This window comes from Tympanuchus pallidicinctus, unplaced genomic scaffold (genome assembly GCF_026119805.1).
Source record: "Tympanuchus pallidicinctus isolate F22 unplaced genomic scaffold, pur_lepc_1.0 scaffold12, whole genome shotgun sequence".
Classification (NCBI taxonomy): Eukaryota; Metazoa; Chordata; class Aves; order Galliformes; family Phasianidae; genus Tympanuchus; species Tympanuchus pallidicinctus.
In genome coordinates this window covers 16,533,527-16,555,800 of record NW_026294637.1, presented here as the reverse complement: position 1 = coordinate 16,555,800, position 22,274 = coordinate 16,533,527, and the positions used below count along the sequence as shown (strand labels likewise).

At 39.7% G+C, this 22,274-nt stretch overlaps 1 protein-coding gene across 5 annotated transcripts in view; it reads left to right on the top strand.

Moving 5' to 3' along the window:
- Positions 1-9,281, top strand: part of CIB2 (calcium and integrin binding family member 2) — a 34,034-nt gene extending 24,753 nt beyond the window's left edge. The window contains exons 4-6 of one of the 5 annotated variants that reach the window (XM_052671539.1): positions 2,934-3,081; positions 3,171-3,366; positions 8,179-9,281. In XM_052671539.1, the coding sequence (XP_052527499.1) occupies positions 2,934-3,081; positions 3,171-3,366; positions 8,179-8,200 (366 nt within the window). In that variant the 3' untranslated portion in view covers positions 8,201-9,281. Of the gene's footprint in view, positions 1-2,933; positions 3,082-3,170; positions 3,367-5,669; positions 6,796-6,912; positions 7,520-8,178 lie in introns of those variants that run through there. The other 4 variants (XM_052671537.1, XM_052671538.1, XM_052671536.1 and 1 more) reach the window with 4 other exon arrangements.
- Positions 9,282-22,274: the final 12,993 nt, after the last annotated feature.

The window sequence follows — 22,274 nt, the reverse complement described above, 5'->3', positions numbered from 1 at the left end:
ACTGCTGATAGGGATATTTGCATCTGTGTGATCCTTGTTTGTTATTCAGGGCTGCCTCTAAGCTGTCAGTTTATAGCTGTTGCCATGACGCCTAGTTCTGATGGGGTCAGTTCTGAAGGGAGTGATGTAGCATTATAGAAATCAGAGCAATAGCATTTCTAACTTTTTGTTGTTGTTGTACTGAGCATTCCCTAATATTTACACGTTTAACAGATACATTCTTATGTATGTGCTTTGAGGAAGAGAGTGGGACGAATTGAATCCTGCTTTGTCTTGGTGATAAGCTGACCACTGAAAAACAATTGAAACAACAAAATCAACCATTTTTTCTGGAGCAACTCTCCATGCCGTGTTCACAGATTCAAGGACAGGGGTATTTCCAAGCTCTCAAGTCAGATACTCTTTTCAGTACCCACTGATGCATTTTATTTTTCACTGGCCTATTTTTTTCTCATCTGAGCAGTGAGTTCAGCCTCGTGTATGAAGCTCAGAGCACAGTGAGGTTGTTAATCTTTACCCTTTGAAGACTGTAGGAATGTTTCTTATTGTGAAGTTGTTCACTCTGTAAGCCATGCAGCAGAATTTTAATGTATTATTGACTGACTTAATGGTCTGTCATTTGGGACCATGACTCTGTGGTTTCTACTTTAGCTATCTTTTAAAACAACTTTAATCTTCGCCATTATCTCAGCCAGAAAGGTTGGAGTTATCTTGACATTTAGGAGTGCTAAAATCTCTGGTCTTCATGATTGTTCTAAGAAATTACAATTCTGAATTTGATTTCTGAGAACTCAGCTACCCACAAAAGATTGACAGACACAATTGTGCTGTTGGATGGCTGTTTGCCTTTTGGCAGACTACCATTGCTACCATGCTACCATGGAAGGGAGTCCTGGAGTGCAAACTGGAGGCTCAGGGGCACCTCATTAGGTAGTTAATGTATGTTGAGACCTACACTGCCATTAAGTTGCAGTCTCCTAATGGATCAGGTATGCTCTGAGGATGTGAATAATCCTTTTAGCTTTTTTATGCAAGTGTCTCAAAGTTGCAGCAGGTAAGGCTGCCAAAATGTGCTCTTACATTTCCAGGGTGGTTTGACTTGCCAAATGTACTTAGATGCAAGACAGGCCTTTTCAAACCAGGCCTTATACCCAAATGCCTCTCCATTTCTCTGTAATTGCATCTTGGAACAGGCTGCAAGGAGTCATCCAGTAGTGAGTCCACACATGACCAATCACCTGAAGAAGAAAGGAATGCTGCTTTCCAGGAACTAGATGTTCTTTGAAATGTTATTTATGTGCACAGCCACAACTCACAATTGTTTCTTATGCTGATCTTTTAACGAGAATCCTTAAAATTAAAATGGGCGGAAAATGGCGTGTTGCATGTAACGTGTAACTGACTCATGAAGAAGGACACGGGAAAACTTTCATGGCCATTACTGCAGCTAAGAAGTCTGTGATATGACCTCTTAGTATGAACAGGCAGATTTACAGTGTTTTCAAGGAATGGTGATTTTCCTGGAACTTAGCTAGAATTCTTCATTAGAATGTGTATCACAGAATCTAGACATTTGGATTCTACCAGGCTGTGTCCTCAAACACAATAGGCTTGTGCTATTGATTATGGTAAATGTAAAACATCAAAGTACCTTACAAGAACTGGGCTATGTACTACTAACACACAGCTGTCTCTGAAGTTAAATTCAACAACTTTTAATGATGTGCAGCAGCTTAAAAGAAGAGTTAAGATAACGATGTCCAATTGAAATCACAAAGGAAATTTGGAAACATAATGATCAGTATTTTGATTGGCATCTTTGACTTCAGACAGGATCTGTAGAACAGCCTTGGCCCAGTGCCCCTCGCAGTTCAGATCACGTTCATGGGTTCTATTCCCAGTCAGTTGAATTGATTTGTAGCTATTTTATAGAAATAACTGCAAATTCATCTTAGTTTTTATACAGCTGTGGGAAATACGTTGTTTTGTTACTATGGAAAGATCTTGTTTTGTTGCTGTAAAAGCTTTCTTTTTTTTTTTATACTTCAGAGCAGTAAAGCAACTTCTCTGTGCTTGCTGGCTCTTGTGTTTATGGTTTTAGGATACTGCCTTTTGAGAGTGGCATTGTTACCAACTGCATTGGTAAGGTGCTGGAATAGGATCTTAGAATCATCTCTGAAGAGATGAAGTTTAGTTTAAAATTCTAGAATTCAGATTCATTTCAACCAGAGGTTGGATATTTTTTATAGCAGTGAAAATGAAAGACCTTTCTACAGGATGCTACTAGGGATGTGATTCTACATCCTTAATAAACAGGCTTGTTTGTTGGATGGTTCATTGGTGGTTCTGCATTAAGCAGATAGGTAGCTATGCTTACTTCTTACAATGCTTTCATAAACGGTAATCATTCCTCCAGCCTTGGGTCAGGTGCTGGCAGAGGTATAAAGTCTCCATTTGTTTCATTGACTTTCTCCTTAGTTTCTTTGGCTATCATCCAGTCTGCATCTACTAGCTTCATAATGCAGGACCAGTAATTCTCTTGACTTTATTAGTATGACAGCTTGTCAGGAAGCAATCTTATGCAAATGGTGTTCACACTCTTAGTACCTTTATTTCTAACATTTATAAAGCAGGTCTACTCTCAAGAGAATTGAGGTCAACACCAGTATAGAGAAAATGAGTAACAATGGAGCAGAGAAAATCTAGGCAAGAAGCAGTACTGTGCAGCAGCATGCTTTACTGACACTTTGTGCCATGTAAGCAAATGTAAGCTTTTGGATGCATTTTGGAAGAAAAAAGTTATCTGCAAGAAGAGATCTTCAAACAACTAATGACTATTTGTTTGGCAAGGTTTATGCACATTTGCTGATATTCCAAATAGGTGTTACTGTTTTTTTTATTTGTTTTAAGTAATAAAAGGTTTGTATTTACAGGAGAATCCCTTTAAGGAAAGAATTGTGGAATCTTTCTCGGAAGATGGAGAGGGGAGCCTCAGCTTCAATGATTTTGTGGACATGTTCTCTGTGCTCAGTGAAATGGCTCCCAGAGAGCTCAAAGCTATCTATGCCTTTAAGATCTATGGTAATGTACTGAGATAGTTTTGTATGTCTTTGCTGAAAATAAATGTGAGAGTTGCCAGTGATCTTTTCTTTGCTTCTTTTACTCTTCAGATTTTAACACAGATAACTTCATTTGTAAAGCAGACCTGGAACAAACCCTCAATAAGCTGACCCGAGAAGAGCTAACAGCAGAAGAAATCACTCTGGTTTGTGAGAAAGTGATAGAAGAAGCTGACATGGATGGTGATGGCAAATTAGGATTTGCAGATTTTGAAAACATGATTTCCAAAGCACCGGACTTTCTCAGGTATGGAGACAAGGATTGTCACTTTGCCTATTTTCAGGTATTCTTTCTGGCTGTTGGCTGTGTAGCGTAGTGTAAGAAATATCAGGCATAAGAGAACTGAGTTTTGCTGAGGAGCCTGGAGGATGTCTTCTTACCCTAACTCAATTTAATTCTCCAGAGCCTATTCCAGTTCTGTCCTAACTTAAGACTAAGAGCAAAATGACTCAGTTATCCCCTCCTTTTTTTATGTCTGTATCTGTGTGAATTTTTCAGGAATATATTTTCATCTTCTGGAAGCTCAAACACATACAGTTTTCAAACAGGGGTCCCTGTTGCATAGGAACCCATCCAGTGTGCCACGATTTTTATGTATTGATTTTTAAACAAAATTACAGATGTCATGGCTGCTTCTGGAGAGGATTGCCAAAGCTCACAGTCAAATGGACTTATTTCCATAGGAAATAAGACTGAATGTTAGAATTGAGTTGAAGTAGATTAAAATTTGGATTGATAATCTTGATGCTAATAGTGATTAAGAACTTTGACATGTCCTGAAAAATACAGGAGAGTTTTTTTTCTACAATAAATTACATTTCTAAGGAAAAACATTGTGAGGCAATGATTCTGCTGTAAAGCATGAGGTCCCTGTGGGTCCCAGGAAACATCAGCATCTGAGGATGATATTCTGGAAAGTCAATATGAATGTCTTCTATACATTAGAAATATATCAGGCACTCCTTGACTAATCAAACTTACCAACAGGCACTCTGTTGGAACAAGATATATGTCATCATTATGGTGAGATTGGACTGAGTATATGTAATATTTTGTTAGCACGTATTTATAGCAAAAAAGCCCCAAACATTTTCTGCAGATTGGTCTTCTGAATAGAAGCTGCTGGGATCAGGTAGGATTTCATTTATTCAACGAAAAGGCTGTGCTGTACCTATAGAGCTGGTAGATAGCACAGATCAAATGTGAAGAATAGAAGGCAGATGTGAAGAGTCAGCAGAAGCTGTAGTTTCAGAGGTTTCCTGTGCCATGACTGATTTTACTGCTGTGTTGTAGAAGCAGTTTGCAAGCTATGATGTGAAAAGATATGAAAACCTTTTTTCATCTTGGTAAAATTGTCCCTTTTGAAAGTCTTTAGCAGATGAATGGGAGAACTGCCAACCTGTCCATGTCCAGAGACAGCTGTGATTTCATCTGTTTTTGCATATCTCCTTTTTTTGTGCCTAGCTGGATACATTCCAAACTTTAATTTCAAGGGAATGGGAGTACTTATTGATTAATACTTTCAGTAGCTCATCAGCTCTGAAAATTAGACACTTTGCATTAAAGCAATGGTCGCTTTTAAGAGCTGGTTGCTAATGAGCTATGGGAGATGTTGGATAACTATAGTACTCAGAGACTTTGTTTTGAAGCTGTAGGCAATCAGCATTTCTGAATACTGTATCCTAGAATACCACATTGGTGCCTACTATGTGATTCTGCAGAAAATGTTAAGTAATCTTGCAGATCTCAGGTTGTTTCTGTTGGCAGTAAAGAAATTCTTTATTGTCTATTCTTTACCTTTTTTCCGTACAAAGAGCCACTTCTTCACATTGTAAGAGTATGAAGCTTAGGATGCAAGGTAGAAACCTGTGGCTTTGCCACTGCTTCAACCTGTGTTCTCTGCAAAACCATTTGTCATACAACACATGTCATACAACTTTACATCATCTTACATCTTCTTTATTTTGCTAAATGAGTCTCGTGCTTGCCTGACTTTTGGCAAACATGGGAAACTTTTATAATATGTTCTATTCAAATGTAAAATCCCATTACTGAGGAAGAATATCTTCTTTGCCTTATTGATAGGAATCTTCAAAGGTTTTCCTTTGCATACTCCATTTTTGGAGCACTTATTTTATTTTTTCTGAGCTGCAGTACAGTTATATGTACTTAATGCATGCAGCAGGCATTAATTTTGACACCATGATCCAGGCTTGTACTTGATAGGAGCTCAAGTTCACCCATTGTAGGTTGACTGATTTTTTTCCTCATGTCACCGCTTCCTTTGTTTATGATGCTGTTCAGGTTTAATCCCTTACAGACAACCTTTGCAAGGTTTGTGCTGTTGTCAGGCAAATGAAAATGCTCTTGTTTGTTGCTTGATTTGTGCTGCTGATGTTGACTTTTTGTAGAAGCTAGAAGAAGACACTGCTCATTGTTGACCAAGGTAGATATATATGCATTTTTGACTGTTATTCTGGAAGCTTGAATAAGTTATAACTAGTTCAGAAAATTTGATTTCAGTAGGTTTCAAAATTGTTATCATTTAGAAGCTGCTTGTAGTGCAATGGAAGCATTTGGACTGGCATTAGCGAAGTGTTCTGTTCTACAAGACTGGTTACATTTTCCCCAGGAAATTGGTTTATAAATCATCATGGAAGTTTAAGCTTATTCGAAGGCCTGAGGGTGAAACGTACTATAACAATCTGAAATGGAGCTTGAGAAGAATATGGCATTAGTAACACCTGGGAGCTGACAAACCTGAGCAGTGAGACAACATATGAAACAAAAAGATGTCATTGTAAATATGCTATTCTGAACTATGTGGGCCTTTACTCCTGTAACAGCTGATATCCTGATTCTTGTCCTATCCAAAGCTGAAGGGGTAGCAACTATGTCTTAGATTCTGTGCATTCTGTAAGACCTTTTCTAAAGTGCAGATGATCTAGTTCCTAAAGACTAAAATCAGAGCTAGTGACAAATTGGCAGGAGATTATTAGTGAGAAAACAGTAGCAAGAAATCACTTTTATCAGTGTTTTCTTATTAGTAAAATCCGTAATTTTCAAAGTTCAGAATGATACCCAGAAATACAAAAATAGTCTTGGACTTAGCAAGGGAAACATCACCTTTATCTGCCTAGTTTGATCTGCTTAGGAACCCAAATGCTGTGCAACGGCCTAAGTGCAATTGGGAAACATTTTGCTTTGCTGTATATCCAATAAATAAGTCAATTGACACTTGATTTAATCCAGTGCTCTGCTTGGCCCTCTAATCAAATAATTTCAGAAGATGGAGGTTTCTCTTCACGTATGTCAATCTTCCTGAGAGCCTGAGAGAAGGCTTGCTGTGCTGGCAAGTAGTTAACAGAAATGCCTTGTCTAACTGTGGATTTTAACTGTCCTGGAGAAGGAGACAATGTGCAATGTAAATGATAAGTCTATATTCTGCAGTTGGCATATGAATCAGAAAATAAGCAGTCGTTCTTGTTTTATTCTTTATTCTATTACAGAAAGATCTGAGGTTTCCAGCCCTAGTTTCTAGCTTTAGCTCATTTCTAAAAACTGAGCACATTTGCAGCTCTGAGATCTGCACCACAAATTTTTGTCTACGTCTTTCCTGCACTAAATCTGATCTTTTCTGAGGATGTTATCAGTATGTCCTTGTACATAATCTTGTTGTAGAATAAACTCTTTTATATAAAAGAAATATTATCAGTACCTCTGAATTTCCGTGGTTACTCTCTTACACACAGAGAGAGGGTTATTCTAAACAGCATTCTTTCTTTCTGACAGGCTAATTGAACTTTACGTGATTCAAGGGAGCATTCTGACTTACCTAAGCTTGCCATCTCAGTCTGCAAAGTCCTTTTAATTACAGAATCTAATTCACAGAACAATACTTTGCAAATAAGGACAGCACGTTTGAGAAATGCTTGCAGCTCAACTGCAGTAAAACATAGACACAGTCTGTAAAATGGCGTCGTGAAGAGCTGAATTACTGCTGTTTGGAGAAATTGTGGAGATGATACTGCTGGTATGATAATGCTGAAAGACCAAAAAGTTACCTTAGTTTTGTTTTTCGAGTGGTATCACCATCCTGTATCCTCATCACTACTGCAGATTTAGCAGCTGCTTGGTTCAACCTTCTGCTTACTGAATGTGAAGTCAACACTTTGCCCTGTCAGATTCTGATTTCCTGTGTTAGATACTAAGTGGCCTTTGTTAATGCTGTGATAGGTTGCACCAGAGGCTTGATCAGTAGCAGTTTTCTGGAAGTTTCCTCAAGTAAATATTGTACTATTGTATGTCAGAAGAAAAGTGAGAATGTTCCCATCACAACAAAATGGTAGTAATTTGGGGGATAAATATGAAGTCTCTTCACTGTTAAAGTCGAGTAGCTGAGATGGCAGGCCTGCAGATTGACTTTTGGTCATTGTCAAGAGCTCAACCTCTGTATGAATATCAGCATTCCTTGCTTTTGGAGTAGCTTCCATAGGTAATTTCTTACATTAAGTAAAGAACTGTCCACAAAAATAATTTTGCAGATCAAATGGTAGAGCTGCATTTCAAAAGGAAAGGTGTAGTTTTATTATCAGCCCATTAATACCTTTATCAACAACTTAGGACTGAAAATTAAAAAATATCTCCCTGTCCAAATGATGGACTTTGGATAAAGCAAGGGCTGGAAGCTATTAGATCTGCTTTCAAAATGAGAAATCCTTTAAATGCTGTCACTCCTCATCTTATCATAATTCTAATACCAATTCATTTTTTATGCTTGATCTTCCTAATTGTTAGATATCCTGTAAAAAGGATGATGGTGCTTTTGGGAGTAAAATTTAGTCGGTTTAGGAATGCATTTTATCTTGAAATACTTCAGTGTCAATGGAAATGCACTTCAGGTTTTTTTGCTTTCTCAAATGTCCTTACTAGGAGAGAGAACAAGAGGGCAGAGATCCTGAATCTTTACAGAACACCTTTCTGTGTGTGTTCTGAGGAGAATGTTGCACGTAGTGATAAATATTTATATATCTCTTAATATTTTTGCTTCCTTTGCAGTACTTTCCACATAAGAATCTGAAGAACTGTGTGTGAGCCAGTGTTGTCAGAATGATTTCAGTCCAGCCTTTCTGAATCTCAGGCGCTCTGGGGGCTTCTGTCCTCTCCTTGTGGCTTCTTAGAACTCAAAAAATACTGAAATGATTCTGGTCTGCATAGAGAGAGAAGCTTCATTTCATCCGCAGGATGTTTGGAACAGTCACGTTTTTATCTTCACTGCTGGCGTTCTGGCAAAGATGGCTGATTGCTGGGTTGTGGCTACTCTTTTTCTTTTTTCTTTTTTTTTAACAGACAGAATCACAATGTTACTAAAGGTATTTCCACAATTTTTTTGTATTTATGGATATTTAATACTGCTCTTACAAGCAAAAAAAAAAAAAAAGAAAGAAAAACGCGATTAGCTTGGGTGACTTCTCCAAGAAAAAAAAAGCATGGGCCTTAAATAATGAGATGCCTCTATCACTGTGTTGTACAGCTGGGGATCTTGCATGGAAATTATCTTATGTGAAAGGACAGCAGTCAAGATCCAATTCCCAGTGTTGAAGACAACCACATCCCGGGTTTGCCCTTCAGTCACTGAAATGGCAGTTGCTGGGTTTGGTGCTTACCTTCAACTAATATTTTATGGATTGTCACGTCCTTATGAAACTTGAAATGTTTGCATTTTGGATATGATTACTGCATATGTGATTCGTTTCTTCCCAAGAGAAACTTTGAGACTGTGTCCTTGTTCTCAGAGGGAGTCTTGCATTGTACTCATTCTGTGGTCTGATAACGTTGAATAGAAGAATACGATCATCTATAATCCATGAAGAAATTAAAGAAGCACAGCACTATTACTGAGGACATAAAAAGACATTTTCTATCTAAACCAGCTATGCAATCTTTCCCATAAAGTGCATGAAAGCAGCTCAGTATTTCTCTTTCCTCTCCAGCTGGAAATCAGCTATATTTGTTCTTTTTTTTTTTTAATTCCAGTACTGTTTAGGTACTGGGGCCTGAAGACAATCACACATGTATTACTGTTCTAACAGTCAATAGAAGGGCTCTGTCACTTACATGGCTTCTGTATCAAAGTCATAACTATTAAAACTTTTGACGCATTTTGTTGTGCTCTGAGAATTTGTGGGCTAAGCACATTCACTTCCATTCTAGTCATCATTCCAATAACTGTAAACCTTGGTCTTTCAAGGCTGAAATATGTTATGCTCACTGAAATAATTGATAAAGTATAGAAATCCATCATTTTGCCATTTCTGTAGGCAAGGCAGTGCTCTCCACCTTGGAACCTGTAATGGGTGGTAAGCTTGAAGCCTGATTTGCAAGTACGGATGCACAGTATGCATCAAGAAACATTTATGGAACAGTGGGGTTGGATGTTAAAAGCCTCAGTGGAAATTTTGAGTATTTGAGATATAAAAGACCAATTTAACCTAAACATAATGAAGATGAAGCTTCTATAACTGTAATAATATTTATTTTGGACTTTTCCTAGAGTGATCATGCTTTTAGTCAGTGCTGTTTATAGTATTTTACTACTTCCTCCTCCTGGTAACTGCTTAGATAAAGGTCGTGGAGCCTGAAGTTCCTTTGATTTACGTATGCAAGTTAAAAGGTAACGTAAATCAGTCCTGATACTCAGTTCTGATTGAGTAAGAAGGGATTCAAGCCTCAATCTTCTTTGTTTCAAGTAGATTAAATTAGGTAATTAGTTGATTCAAGCAGTTGGCAAGGTACGGGCTTTGAGAAATTACGTTAAAATTGCCTGTTCATCAAAACATCAGCTGATAACTTCCTATTTCTTTCAAGACAAGTTTAAATCTTTGCAAGATGTTGTTTTTCTGTCCCTACTAATCTATATCATAAAATGACAGGTTGCAAGATTTGGGGTTGGGTTATTAAAAGGATCTTTATTGATTTCAAAGGCCAGTTTCCTTTGGCATCAGTGTTCTTTTTCTATATTTTAAAATTTACAGTAGCCAAAGTTCTTTCTTCCTTTCCTGACGCTGTGTCATTCCACAATTAATTAATTCCCTATCTCCACTTAAGGAACACCTCTGTTGCTTTGGAATGTACTCTGTGTATTTCTTAGGTCCTCCCTGACCTCAGTGTCACGTAATAACAGCTGAAGAAATGCTTGGTCTTGCAGTCAGATGCTTAACTTGAGCATCCATCCATGTGAACAGAGGCACCATGAGCAAAACAAACGCGAATACTGTGATGGACACTATCCACGGGTGAGGAGGAGTGCTGCAGAACACGGAAGGTACGAAGTCCTAAATGTCCTTTATCTCTAGTTTGTGAAGTCTGAGTTGGACTATAAAAGTGAAAGAACACATTTCACGTGGCAAAAAAGCTCTTAGAAGTGACTGGGTATTTCCATTTGTGCTTTCAAAAATGGACAAAGAGCAATTATCCAAAGCCCCTGTGAAACCAGGCAGTGTGAGTGTTATCTCTAGCTGATACACACACAAAGTGTTTTATGGGCAAAAGGGATCTGGTGAAAGTGAGTAAATCAGCATCTAAAAGCAAGTCACTTAGTAACAGGCTTTCATGTAACCTTGTTTTAAAGGAATGCCGTCAGATGGGATTCACAATGACAGCCTGCAGGTCGCAGTCTGATCTCTGTTGCTTCCACACTTACTTCCAACAACTTGATTGACTTCAGGGGAACTGATCGCACGTCTGTAAGTGGATCTGCGTTGAGGGAAGCAGTAGCTCTTCTGCTGCAGTTCCTTGCCCTCTCTCATACCCTTCAATGTAACCTTACATGGTGGCGGTTACCGCGTGCCGGTCTTTGGCAATGGTAACAGCCGCGTCGGGTCTCCCTGCCGCGTCCGCCCTGGCCGTGTGCGTTTGCTCGCACTGCGGCTGCACTTGTGCCGCACCACCGCCAGGCGGCGCCCTCGCAGCGCAGCCGGGTTTCACATCCGTCCGTCCCGTATTCTCCGGACTGACGGTGGGTACAGCATGTCTGAATATTGAAATGGCCTTTAAATATTGAGCAGGTATGCACTTAGCAGAAATAGGAAAAAAATATGAAAAAAGATCATTTTCCTTTGAGAGCAGCCCCGCAGAGAAGGACCTGGGGGTCTTGATGGATGAAAAACTTAACATGAGCCAGCAGTGTGACCTTGCGACTCAGAAAGCGACTGGTATCCTGGGCTCTGTCAGAAGAGGGGTGGCCAGCAGGGACAGGGAGGTGATTGTCCCCCTCTACTCTGCTCTCGTGAGGCCCAATCTGGGGTACTGCAACCAGGTCTTGAGCCCCCAGTACAAGAAAGATGGAGCTGTTGGAGACGATCCAGAGGAGAGCCACAGAGATGATCAGGGGACTGGAGCACCTCCCCTATGAAGACATGCTGAGGAGCTGGCCTTGTTCAGCCTGGAGAAAAGAAGGCTGCGGGGGACTTCATTGCAGCCTTTCAGTACCTAAAGGGAGCCTACAAACAGGAGGGGAATCAACTCTTTGAAAGGGTTGATAACTGCAGGACAAGGGGAAAAGGTTTTAAGTTGAAGGAGGGAAGATTTAGGTTGGATGTCAGGGGGAAGCTCTTTACTATGAGAGTGGTGAGGTGCTGGAACGGCTGCCCAGAGAGGCTGTGATGCCCCGTCCATCCCTGGAGGTGTTCAAGGCCAGGTTGGATGGGGCCCTGAGCAGCCTGGGCTGGTATTAAATGGGGAGGTTGGTGGTCCTGCATGTGGCAGGGGGTTGGAGATTCGTGATCCTTGAGGTCCCTTCCAACCCTGGCCATTCTGTGACTCTGAAATAATGTAGAAAAAGCTAAACATAGAGTTTTTGGTACCGGTATATTTGTAGAGTGGGAAATACTGTACTTGTTAGCTGGGACAGACTGGAAATGAATCAGATGTAGGTGGTATTAATGGCAGTTGGGTGGCTGATGTCCTTAGAAAGACCTGCCTGAGGCAGAAGTGAAGGACATCACAAACATGTTTTCCTTCTTACTCTGTCTCATTTTACAGTTCTAGGTGTCTTTCAGAGATGTTGTGATGCAAAGTGACTACCAGATTCTCCTTGGTGAGGAATAAGAAGAGACTCGTGGTGGTGGAAATAAAAGGACATCAGCATTGCAGATGAGAGTGCCTTTGTTTAACTGGAAGTTCTGCCATTCTTGTCTGTAAAAAGGCTTTTACAGTCTGAACTCTGAAATTCCTGCTGCCTTTTTACTTTGCTGCCTAATTTATAGGAGAAGGAGACCACATCAGGCTCCTGTGTTTCGCTAAGCTGCAAAGTAGATAACTCATTTGCTTTGTTCCTTTCTCAGTTAAGATTTTCTGAGATGGAAATATATTTCTATTTAAATCTGTGTCTTTATCTGTTTTGCATGTGGTGATTCTTGTAGCAATGCTGCTGAGTGTGTGCTCACAAGCCCTGCTGCACAAACTCTGATGTACTCCCTCTTTTCCAGTTCTGTGCACCTACGAGTTGAGGCTGTATGTGCCTAAAAACGTAGGCCAGAATGTTTTCATCCTGCTGGAGAGCTCTGGGCAGCAGTCCAACCTCCTCTTCTCTTACTGTAACTTCTCCCAGATGCATCAGTGGAGCTAGCAGCCTGCCAGCAGTGAGAGGTTCTGGCTGCTGCCGTGTGAAGGGGCTGGGCAGAACAGCAGCTGATGGAAGGTGTTAAGGAAAACTGAAGTCCTTTGGAAAGAGCACAGTGAAGACACAGGTACAGAGTGTCTGTTTACATGGCAGGAAATGTTCTCTGCTCAGTCTCAAAGCCCAGTTCCTGCTGGACCAGGTTTGGCTTCTTAAACAATTTTGATCCCCAGTGCTTATGAGCTGCTCCTCACACCACTCTGGAGACAGTGCTGGCAGAAGCTCATGCTGATCATTAATAATCTGGTTTTAGTAATTAGTATTCTGGGTTACTTCACTGACACTTAGAAATAAATTAATTTTCACCAGACATCTTTCCCTTGAGAGAAAATTATTTTCTACTTTGGAAGCTGTTCAGCTGTGTCACTGTGGCCTAGCAGACCCTGAGAAAAAAAGAATGCAGGGGTTTTAACCAAAGCATTCATTTTGTTTTTTTGGGAAATGGTCCTGAAGCTTTTTTACACAGTAAGATTCCACGTAAGAAAATAAAAATAATAGTAATTATGAAAATGTAGATTCAGAGGGAGTTCCCTCTGTAGGAAAAATTTGAAACTGAGAGACTGAATTAGACTGAATTAGCTCAGCCTAAACAAGAGGGTTAAGTAATGTGTGCACTCTCAGAAACAAACTCAATTCCAGGACATTCACTGAAGCTTTCCATGTTTTTAAGTTTCCCTCTGTTCTGTGGTGATTTCAGTGACCATCTTTCTTCCAGTGATAAAACCAGACACGATAAGGAAATATAAATATCCCACCTTGCAATTTCACACATCCTAGGAATGTCAGCAGTGCCGGACTTTGCTGCTCCTCAGGTTGTTCCCTAAACTTTGGCTTTCTGCAGAATTTGATAGCAAACATTTCTGATGAAATGACTCAGTCCCATGTGATTCACTTTCAGTACTTTTCCATTTCCAGCTGGAAAAAACAAGCAGAATACAAAGAAAGAAGAATTGGCATCTGAGAAAGTTGGTGTATCTTAAGGTCTTTTCCTTCAGCTGGGAAACCCACAGAATTACATACTGGGTTATTAGTGCAGCAAGTCCAGCTTGAATTGCTTTTTTTTTTTAACTTGCTGTGGTAATTCTGAACTTGAGGGCCTGATCTCAACCACAGGAGTGCTCCTTCTGATTCCAGTATAGGCAGGCTTCAGATCACATCCGAGATAGACTGTGGTTTACCAATGATTATTTCTGAAGAAATACGAATAAGCAGGCACAATCAGAGGAGGTGGAAAATACATTTACTGCAAGTATTATTATGGTCTTGTTTCTTATGAAGCAATATGTAAAATGAGAGAAAATATTTTAGATTCTTGGAAGAGGTGATTTAAGCAGTGTTTGATAACCGTGGCCAGGAGAGCTAAAGGAAATGCATGTAACTACTTCTGTAATGAGCAGTGTGCTCTAAGCTGGATTTTTTTAAATTAATGAATTTAGGAATCTGTTAGCACGCACAAATCAGGCAAAAGCTGAATGTTCTGTGACTCAGATTTCACCTTTGCAGACAGGGATTTCCAGGTTTGCACAGAGTCAAAATGGTACTCAGCAGTTTCCATCAGATTCCTTTGACGAGCAACATACGTTGGTGTTGTGGAACAGGGCATAAAGGGGATTTAAAGCAAAATTTGTGAGCAGCAAGCCTTTGGCTGCCAAATTAAGAGTGAAAACAGAAGCATTTCTGAGCAGCTTATGAAAATTGACCTTTGGTCTTGCTATGTTCTGCAGGACCACTGTACCAGGTATTTCCAGTCTAAAGCAATGATATAGTGGGCACTGATGCCCACTATAGCTTTAATTGGGTTCACTTCCCAACTAACAAGAGGAGTTCACCTCTTGTCTAACTGTGAATTCCAACATGTTATCATAATAGGTTGGGGATTTTTGAATGTCTTTCTCAAAACCTCTGAACAGTTGAACACAGTTGTTCCTTCCCATCTACTCAGCCAATAAACAGAAACCATAGAGTACAGGGCAAGGAATGCTTTTTCTCATGCAGGGAATTGACTCCACTAGCGTGCCTCAGTGGCAAGTGAGCAGCATATAGAAAGGGCCCTTTGGAATAACAAAGGATGGTCATGTCAGTTCATCTTCCACGCACAGCCGTCACCCAGTCCCTTCATCAAAAATGAAGCAGAGTCATTATTCAATGAAGGAATAGTTTTTTGGGGTGGTTTTTTAATTTTTGCAAGTTTTCATCAGAGAGTAGAGCACAGTATTTCTGCAATTGATTTACTATATTGTGAAGGTAGAGTGTGCAGAGAAAATTAAACCTGTCGTGTTAAAACATCCTAGAAAAAATTCTTGACTTATCTTAGTAAAGCGAAGCTGAGAGACTGATGAATCCTATGGTGAAACTCAGAAATTCTGACTCAGTATCCTACAAAACCTGCCTGCTCTCCCTCTCCTATTTACCTTAAATTAGATTACAGATGGCTTTTTTGAGTTGTAGCTGATCTACCCCTAGTGTTACTTACAAATAAATAATTGTGATTCTTCATGACGTTGGTTCTTATTAATCTCCATTTTATGTCCCACTAACAAGGGGAAGATAATGAAGTGTAGGCAGAGGAAAAAGAGTCAAGGACACTTCCCCAGTTGTCTGCTGATAGATTTATCCTGCCCTGAGGATGGACTTCAGTCACCTCTGTGACTGCTGAGGTAGCTATTTTCTGAACTCTTTGTCAGCTTAGAAATCCTTGATAAGGACAGGAGGAAAAGACGATTCTGGTGGTAATGTGTTCGTCTAGATTTGTGTGTGATTTGCTTTCCATCTAGTTCTATCCTTTTAATTTTTTTGCTAATTGTGATACTGTGGCGGTGTTGCTGGATACATGTTTCTATTTGAGTTAATTAAATGATGTTGACTCCTTTTTAATTTCAGTTTAATGATTTTTCTTGGCTCACAGTGGAAGGCTAGATTTTTGCTGCTACCAGCTTTGACTTATGATGTCCAGAAGAAGTTTCTGGCTGGCCTGTGGATCCACATTAATTTACACTTTTTAGTGCTCCCAATGAAAGTATGACAAAGAGGGAAGGTTGTAGTCTACAAGAAACCCCGTGAAATCAGGATACATCTGTTCATTTTCCAGTCACTGCTTAGAAGTTAGCTAGTTAGCCCAACAAATATTGACAGTTCTTTTGTTTGCAGATGCAGCTCCAGTCTGTAAGTCCAATGATGCATGATCAAAATGGTTGGCTTTTGGTTGTAGAGCACATATTTCTGACCCAAACTTTTACCTGGAAGCTTTACTACCTAATATTCCTATGAGCTTGCAGAAAATGCATGTAAAAGATCGAATGTTTGCAGTGTTTATTCTTCTACCACATCAAGGCCAACTGCAGCACTGCATGTATCTTCTCACTGAAGGATTCAGTAACAAAACAGCTTTATATTTTTACTAAGAAGCCAGATGAAGAGCGTTTTTCAGCTATAATTCTACTATCAGTGATTAGTGGCTTGATGCTCAGCCTGAGATGACTGTGTCACAACCTAATTTCCAATGTATTTCCATTGTATTTAGTAAAATGTGTTCTGTAATGCATGACTGCAGAAAACTCCCTAGATGCTTTTTTATCAAGAAACTAGCCTGAACTGGATTTCTCCTCACCATTAGCCAGAGGAGGGGATTTAACTGTGTCTCTCTCTGTTCCAATCAGAGTTCTTGTGGTCTTGTAAAAGCTGATCTTTCTAGTCCTGCAGTCTTCTTCCACCCTCCTGTTAAAGTAATAAGAGGTTTGCTTGCTGCATGTAGCTTTAGAACAAATCTCTTACTTAAAGCTGAATAGAAATATTTACGTTTAACTACAATTGGTTGTACTTTTCATAAGAGCATAAATGCTCCTGTTCTTTCATATGCAAATGGTTTTAAAATAAATAGGAATGGCGAATTTGTGATGGAGTCCATGAGGAAGTGCATTTTCCTGTGATAATTTCACCCATATAAATGAATCATTCTTCCTACAAATGAGAAACCTATGTGTTTGGCAAGCAAGGCCTGAACCCCTTGTTTTAAGTGTTGGACCTTGAGATTCATTTATGATGACAGTAATTGGATGCAATTCTCATCGTTGCCAAAATGTCTGCATGGCAGGCACACTGTAGCAAGGGTGCCATCAGTCCCAGAGGTGATGTATGCATACCAGTACAACTCTATGTTTATATACACAGTTCTCCTGCCAAAACACTGCATCAACATAGCTGCTGCTGGTCTGGTGCTGTGTTGTACTGCAGTATTCAGTGTGTTCCTAAGGCTTATTCTTAACCAATGCTTCTTGTGCCAGGATCTGAATGCAGTTGATGCTAAATCTCTTCACAATTACTGCCCCAGGTCCTGCCCCTTTACTCTTTGCTCGAGTAGGTTTGTCACTTATTTCTTCAGGACTGTGCCTACTGTGGAACTGAAGAGTCTGAATCACCACTGAATGCACTGGCAGTAAATAAGCCATCTTAGTTGTCCTCCTCATCCATTTTTGGTTGCTGTATTTGCAGAATATGTTGCATTATGTATCCATTTTCAGTGAGATGTTCTGAAGACAGAAATTTTAAGAAAGAGAGTCCGAGTTATTTGTTTTAATAAATATCGTGATGTCATGCACTTCCCCAAACTCTTTCACTTCTCAGAACAAATTAATTGTTCATTAATCCATTCTTGATGAAACAGCATTTGGAAGAGCAGTTTATATGTCTGCATCTCACATTAAGCAAATAATTCATTTATGCCATTACGCAGCAGCATTGTGATGGAGCAGCTATCTGATAACTGCTTACAGTTAACTCATGTAAACCATCAAAAGATTCCAGATAAAAATTTGATTGCTAAAGCCATTCACTGCTTCGAGAAATTGCATATCCCACAAACTTTGTGATAAGTTCATAAATATCATGAAGGGTAATAGGAATGCATTCTAAGAATGCATTATTGCTAGCTGTAGGCCAGCTGCCCTGGGGCTGATGATGTATCAGTATGCAGTATGTTCTGTGAAGCATAGGCATTGTTTTACATCTGGCATTGTTGGTATTAGTACAAGGTGATGCTGCAAAAGGTAGTTAGGATTTGAGGTGGAGAGAATGGAAAACATTTGTCTTTGATAAACCAAATTGTTCTTGGAGCAACTCTGAATGTAAACCCATAGTTAGTCTTTAAGGACTAGCGTTCCCCTATCTCAACCATCTACATTTTATATCTTCTTCTAAGATAAAGATCTCTTTCTATAGGCAAGCTGAATTTCTGTTGGTACTAATGTAACAGGGCCAGAAAAACTGTTTGCCATGGCCAGGTAAACCAAATACAGACAATGTTGTGATGTAAAGCCAACTTTGGCACATGCTGCTAGCAGAATTGGGTACTGGAGACCAGCTGTCTGCATACGGTGGGATAATTTTCCCCTGGCATTTTCTCAGATCATGTTGTGTTTTGTTAGTCTTAGAAAGGACTTGAGTTTGTTTGGGTCCAGAGGTGAGTGATGTGACTTACTCTTCATTCTGTATTCCCTTGATTTTTCTCATGCTTCCTGTCTCTTTCCAAAGCCAAAGCCAAAAGTTCCAAAACAGAAACCTACGGGAAAAGCTTCCTTGGAAATGTTTGTCTTGAACAGAAACAAGCAGCAAAATACATTTCCTGCAAAATAATTTTCTTACGGGAAACGTAGCCTGTGTCCTAGACCAAATGGTCTGCCCAAATCTGCATATTTTTAGATAAGCTTTTCAATTACAGATCCTTATTAAAAGCACGTGTAAGTGCCTTTCAGTTTCTCATCCTTAATTTCTTTTGAGAAATGTGTTCTCCCTTTGCTAGATCACTTGATTTCTTTCTTGCAAAGGGGTGGGTGGACCTGCGCTAAGTTAAGATTGAAAAAGATTTGAACAACACTGATTAGCAAAGAGCTCACGTGACCATTTATTGTAACTTCTAATATCTATAAGCATACCAAGCCTCACATAGTCCACATCAGAAGAAAAGGTCTTTTCTTAAGCATTTAGGATAGAATTCTTACAGCTAAAGTTTGAACACGGGAAGATTTGCTCTACATCAACACCTGCTGTTCTGCCGTTACGGCAAGAAGGAAGCTGGAGCACAGACTTCTCAGCTGTGACATATAATCCATGTGTGGATTAAACTGAGCATGCAGTGCAGCTCAGAATTCCAGAGAATCCTCCTTCCTCCACTCTGACAGTGCAAAGGTGGGCTTTTGACCCAAGGGAATATGTATGAATTATGAAGTATTCCAATAGGGATTGTACTAACCTTCTGTTTTCTCTCTCTGCTCCTGTTTTGCAGGATGACTCTTCAACATTTCCTTCCTTGTTCTAAGAAAATTTGATTGATTGTCGAGAGTGATTTTGGGCTTCTTTCCAATGTATGTCTGGGCTCATCTTTAAACTCTTCACTCCAGCATGACTTAAGCTGCCGGTGCAGAGAAGAAAAGTAACCTTAAGCAGACCCTTACTGTGTTATTTTTTACTCTAGATAGTGCATGTAGAACTTCTTTCATCCATTCTACCTCACTAGATTTTTCCTAATTCTCGTAGCACGCAGTGCTTCCATGTCATACAAAAAAAAATTGCAGAAGGATTACATAAAGTCTTCTGTTAAAGTCTGCCCTATGGTGTACTCTTATCTTTCTTTTCATTGAGCATTTCTTTGATCTTTTTTTTCTTAGGTTCTCCATTGGGAAGCAGAGATAAGTTACACATGGAAAGAAGTTCCACAGTAAGTAGCTGAAATAATGAAGCCTCATTGTTTCTGTCTCTCTTGCCCATTAATCTTTTTTTTTTTCTCCCCATCAGCAGTACTGTGAATTCATCTGCTTATCATCTTCAGCATTCCCATCAAACTTTGTCACCCTTCTCTAGCCAGGACGGATCAGTATGAAGCCAACAATTATGTGTGTTTGAATTATCCTGCTCATTGCTACAGCAAGGTACTTCTGGCTTTCATATTTGTTAGGGGTCACTCTCTCTCCTCTACCTGCATACCAATTTCTGTGGGTTTCTTTACGAGTCAGGTTACAAACGTGTGACTAGAAATCAAAACTGCCCTTCACTGAAATGTATGACTATTGCTTTTTCATAGTGAAGAGTTCTTAATGAGATGCAGTGCAACAGAAAGTTAAAGTGTTTTGCATCCAGCGTTTTGTACATTCAGTGTTTTTATGTGAGGCTGTTAAATTAAGGTAGATCTTTCCAGCTGAATCAGAAAATACAGATAGGCTTCCCTGCTTATTCAAGGTTTGCGTCTCTGTGTTGACAAAGAACCACAGAGGTAGAATGTGACGGAGGAAAGGAGCACCGCCTACTGGTCGCACAATGATACCGGGGAACGGAATTCTACCCGTCCGTTAAAACGCACAGACGGCGCAATTCTTGGCTGATTTGTTTGTATATAAGGAAAGAATTTGTTCTGGAAGTGCAGTAACAGGGTGTTCCTCATGGGCATTGCGGTGACTGGGAGGCAGGGGAATTTAGAATGATGTCTGATGCGTCTGAAGGAAGGTGGTTCTGGCTGTATCAGAAGCAGTAATTTGAGAATCTTTTTGCCTGTTTGTCTCCTGTGGTTTAAAAAAAAAATAAAGAGTTTAGGAAAGATTTTGGTTCCTGATCTCCAAGGAATTGAAATAATAATAGGCCAAAACCATTCAGTCTTTGAAATAGTGTACTATTGTATGCAAGTTCTTGTATGCACAGTCACTCTATAGCAGATTGAAAATGTTTGTCTTGGCATCAACAGTCACAGAGAATTGGCAAAATATTTTATTAGACTAGAATAAAAATAACAATTGGCCCTATATCTCAGCATGCATGTTTGGATTGACTGTGTGACTCAGGGCTTGCAGGGGCTCATCACCTGTGGCTCCTTTGTTCCAACAAAAAGGGTGGTTGTTCAGTGTAGGCTCTGAAAAATACTGCTGGGTTTTATCTTTAGCTAAATCCTCACACCTTGGATGTTATCAGACAAGAGAGAAAGCCATTCTCGCTTTCTTTTCTGTGAAAGGAAACAATTTATGTTCTTAGTCATCAGTATTTTTGACTTGTGATCTCACTTTAATCAAAAGCAAGGTGCATGTGTGCTGCTTGTAATTTACTGAAGGTTCCTGTGCTTCTACAAATATGATAGCATGATAGTAGGATGCACACTAACTCTACCCTCTGTACCCCAGTATATGAGGATAGTCACTCCTTGCCCTCCAAAATCAAAATTTGTTCAGGAATTATGAGTGCTTATACTCATGTAGGATAAATATGTTGTAATTGTAGTGCATTAGGCCAGTCTCATCTTTTCAGAGTAGATACGGCTTCATTTTACAAGTGCAGTACGACATGTTGAAGGCCATCGTTGCCAACAAGAAAGACCTACTAAAAAAATGGTGAAAATTTTGGGGGAAATACATTCCAGGAAAAAAAAAAAAGTCAAATATTTTCATGTTCGACAAGCATCTTAGTCTTCTTGGGTCTGTAAGCACTTTGTCACTACAAACGAAATTCACTTGGCTATTGCAGTATGCTTAGGGATTACTTCAAACCAAAAGGTTCACTGGACCCCCCCTCTCAACAAGAGAGAAATCCCATCTTTGAGATGCAGCTATATTTGTTTTCCAGACTTCTGCTAGCAGCAGAATGTCACCTATCCCACTTGTGCATTCTAACATGAAGACATGAAAGGAAGAAGAGGAAGTGTTGTTTTCATGTATGTTTCCTGCAGCAATTGAGAGATATGCTCCTATTATTTACCACTCCACATCTGATCTGTTTTGAAAAGGTTACACACGAAATAAGGAACTGATGTCCCCAGGAAGGGGAACTTGTTTACATGAATCAGCTGTAAAAATGGGGGATTGTCCTGCTTTGTGTGTTGTAAGGAAGCTGAGCAGCAAACTGAAAAAAGAGAAGTACTAACAGCAAAAGTTTTGTGGGCTTAGGAATTGATTCTGTGAGTAGCTGGGAGATACAAGTATTGATAGCCAGGGATTCAGTGTTTTCCACTTGTAATTTGTGTTCTGGCAAATGGCATGTGCTGAGAAGGAGTATGATGCTATGGCAAGACCAAGAATACTTTGTGTTTGGAGAAGAATACTCTGTGCAGTATGTAAGAGAAATCTGGCTCGTCAGGGTCACTCCTAAGCTGGATCAACCCTTCCTATTTTCCATGTTTCCAAAAAAGCTCTCAACTGTTAACAGAACAGAGTCAGTCTTCTTAGTCTGAGAAAAAGAAAAAAAAAGTGCCCAGCCCTAGTTTGTAACGTTTAATCTTTTGGTGTGTCACACTTACTGCCATGTGAATTGGCCGGGAAGAATTCCATGCCTCAAGTTCTGTAGCAGGTTCATCTGCTAGCAGTATAATGCCTGCTTTCTCACTTGACGCATTTCTTATCAGTAGGTGAAATCCAGAGAGGAAGACTTGAAGAACTGCAGTCCCTTACATCAACATCGAAGTGGAACCCAAGGACAACGCCGAATATTCAGGTTCTTTATATCCTTT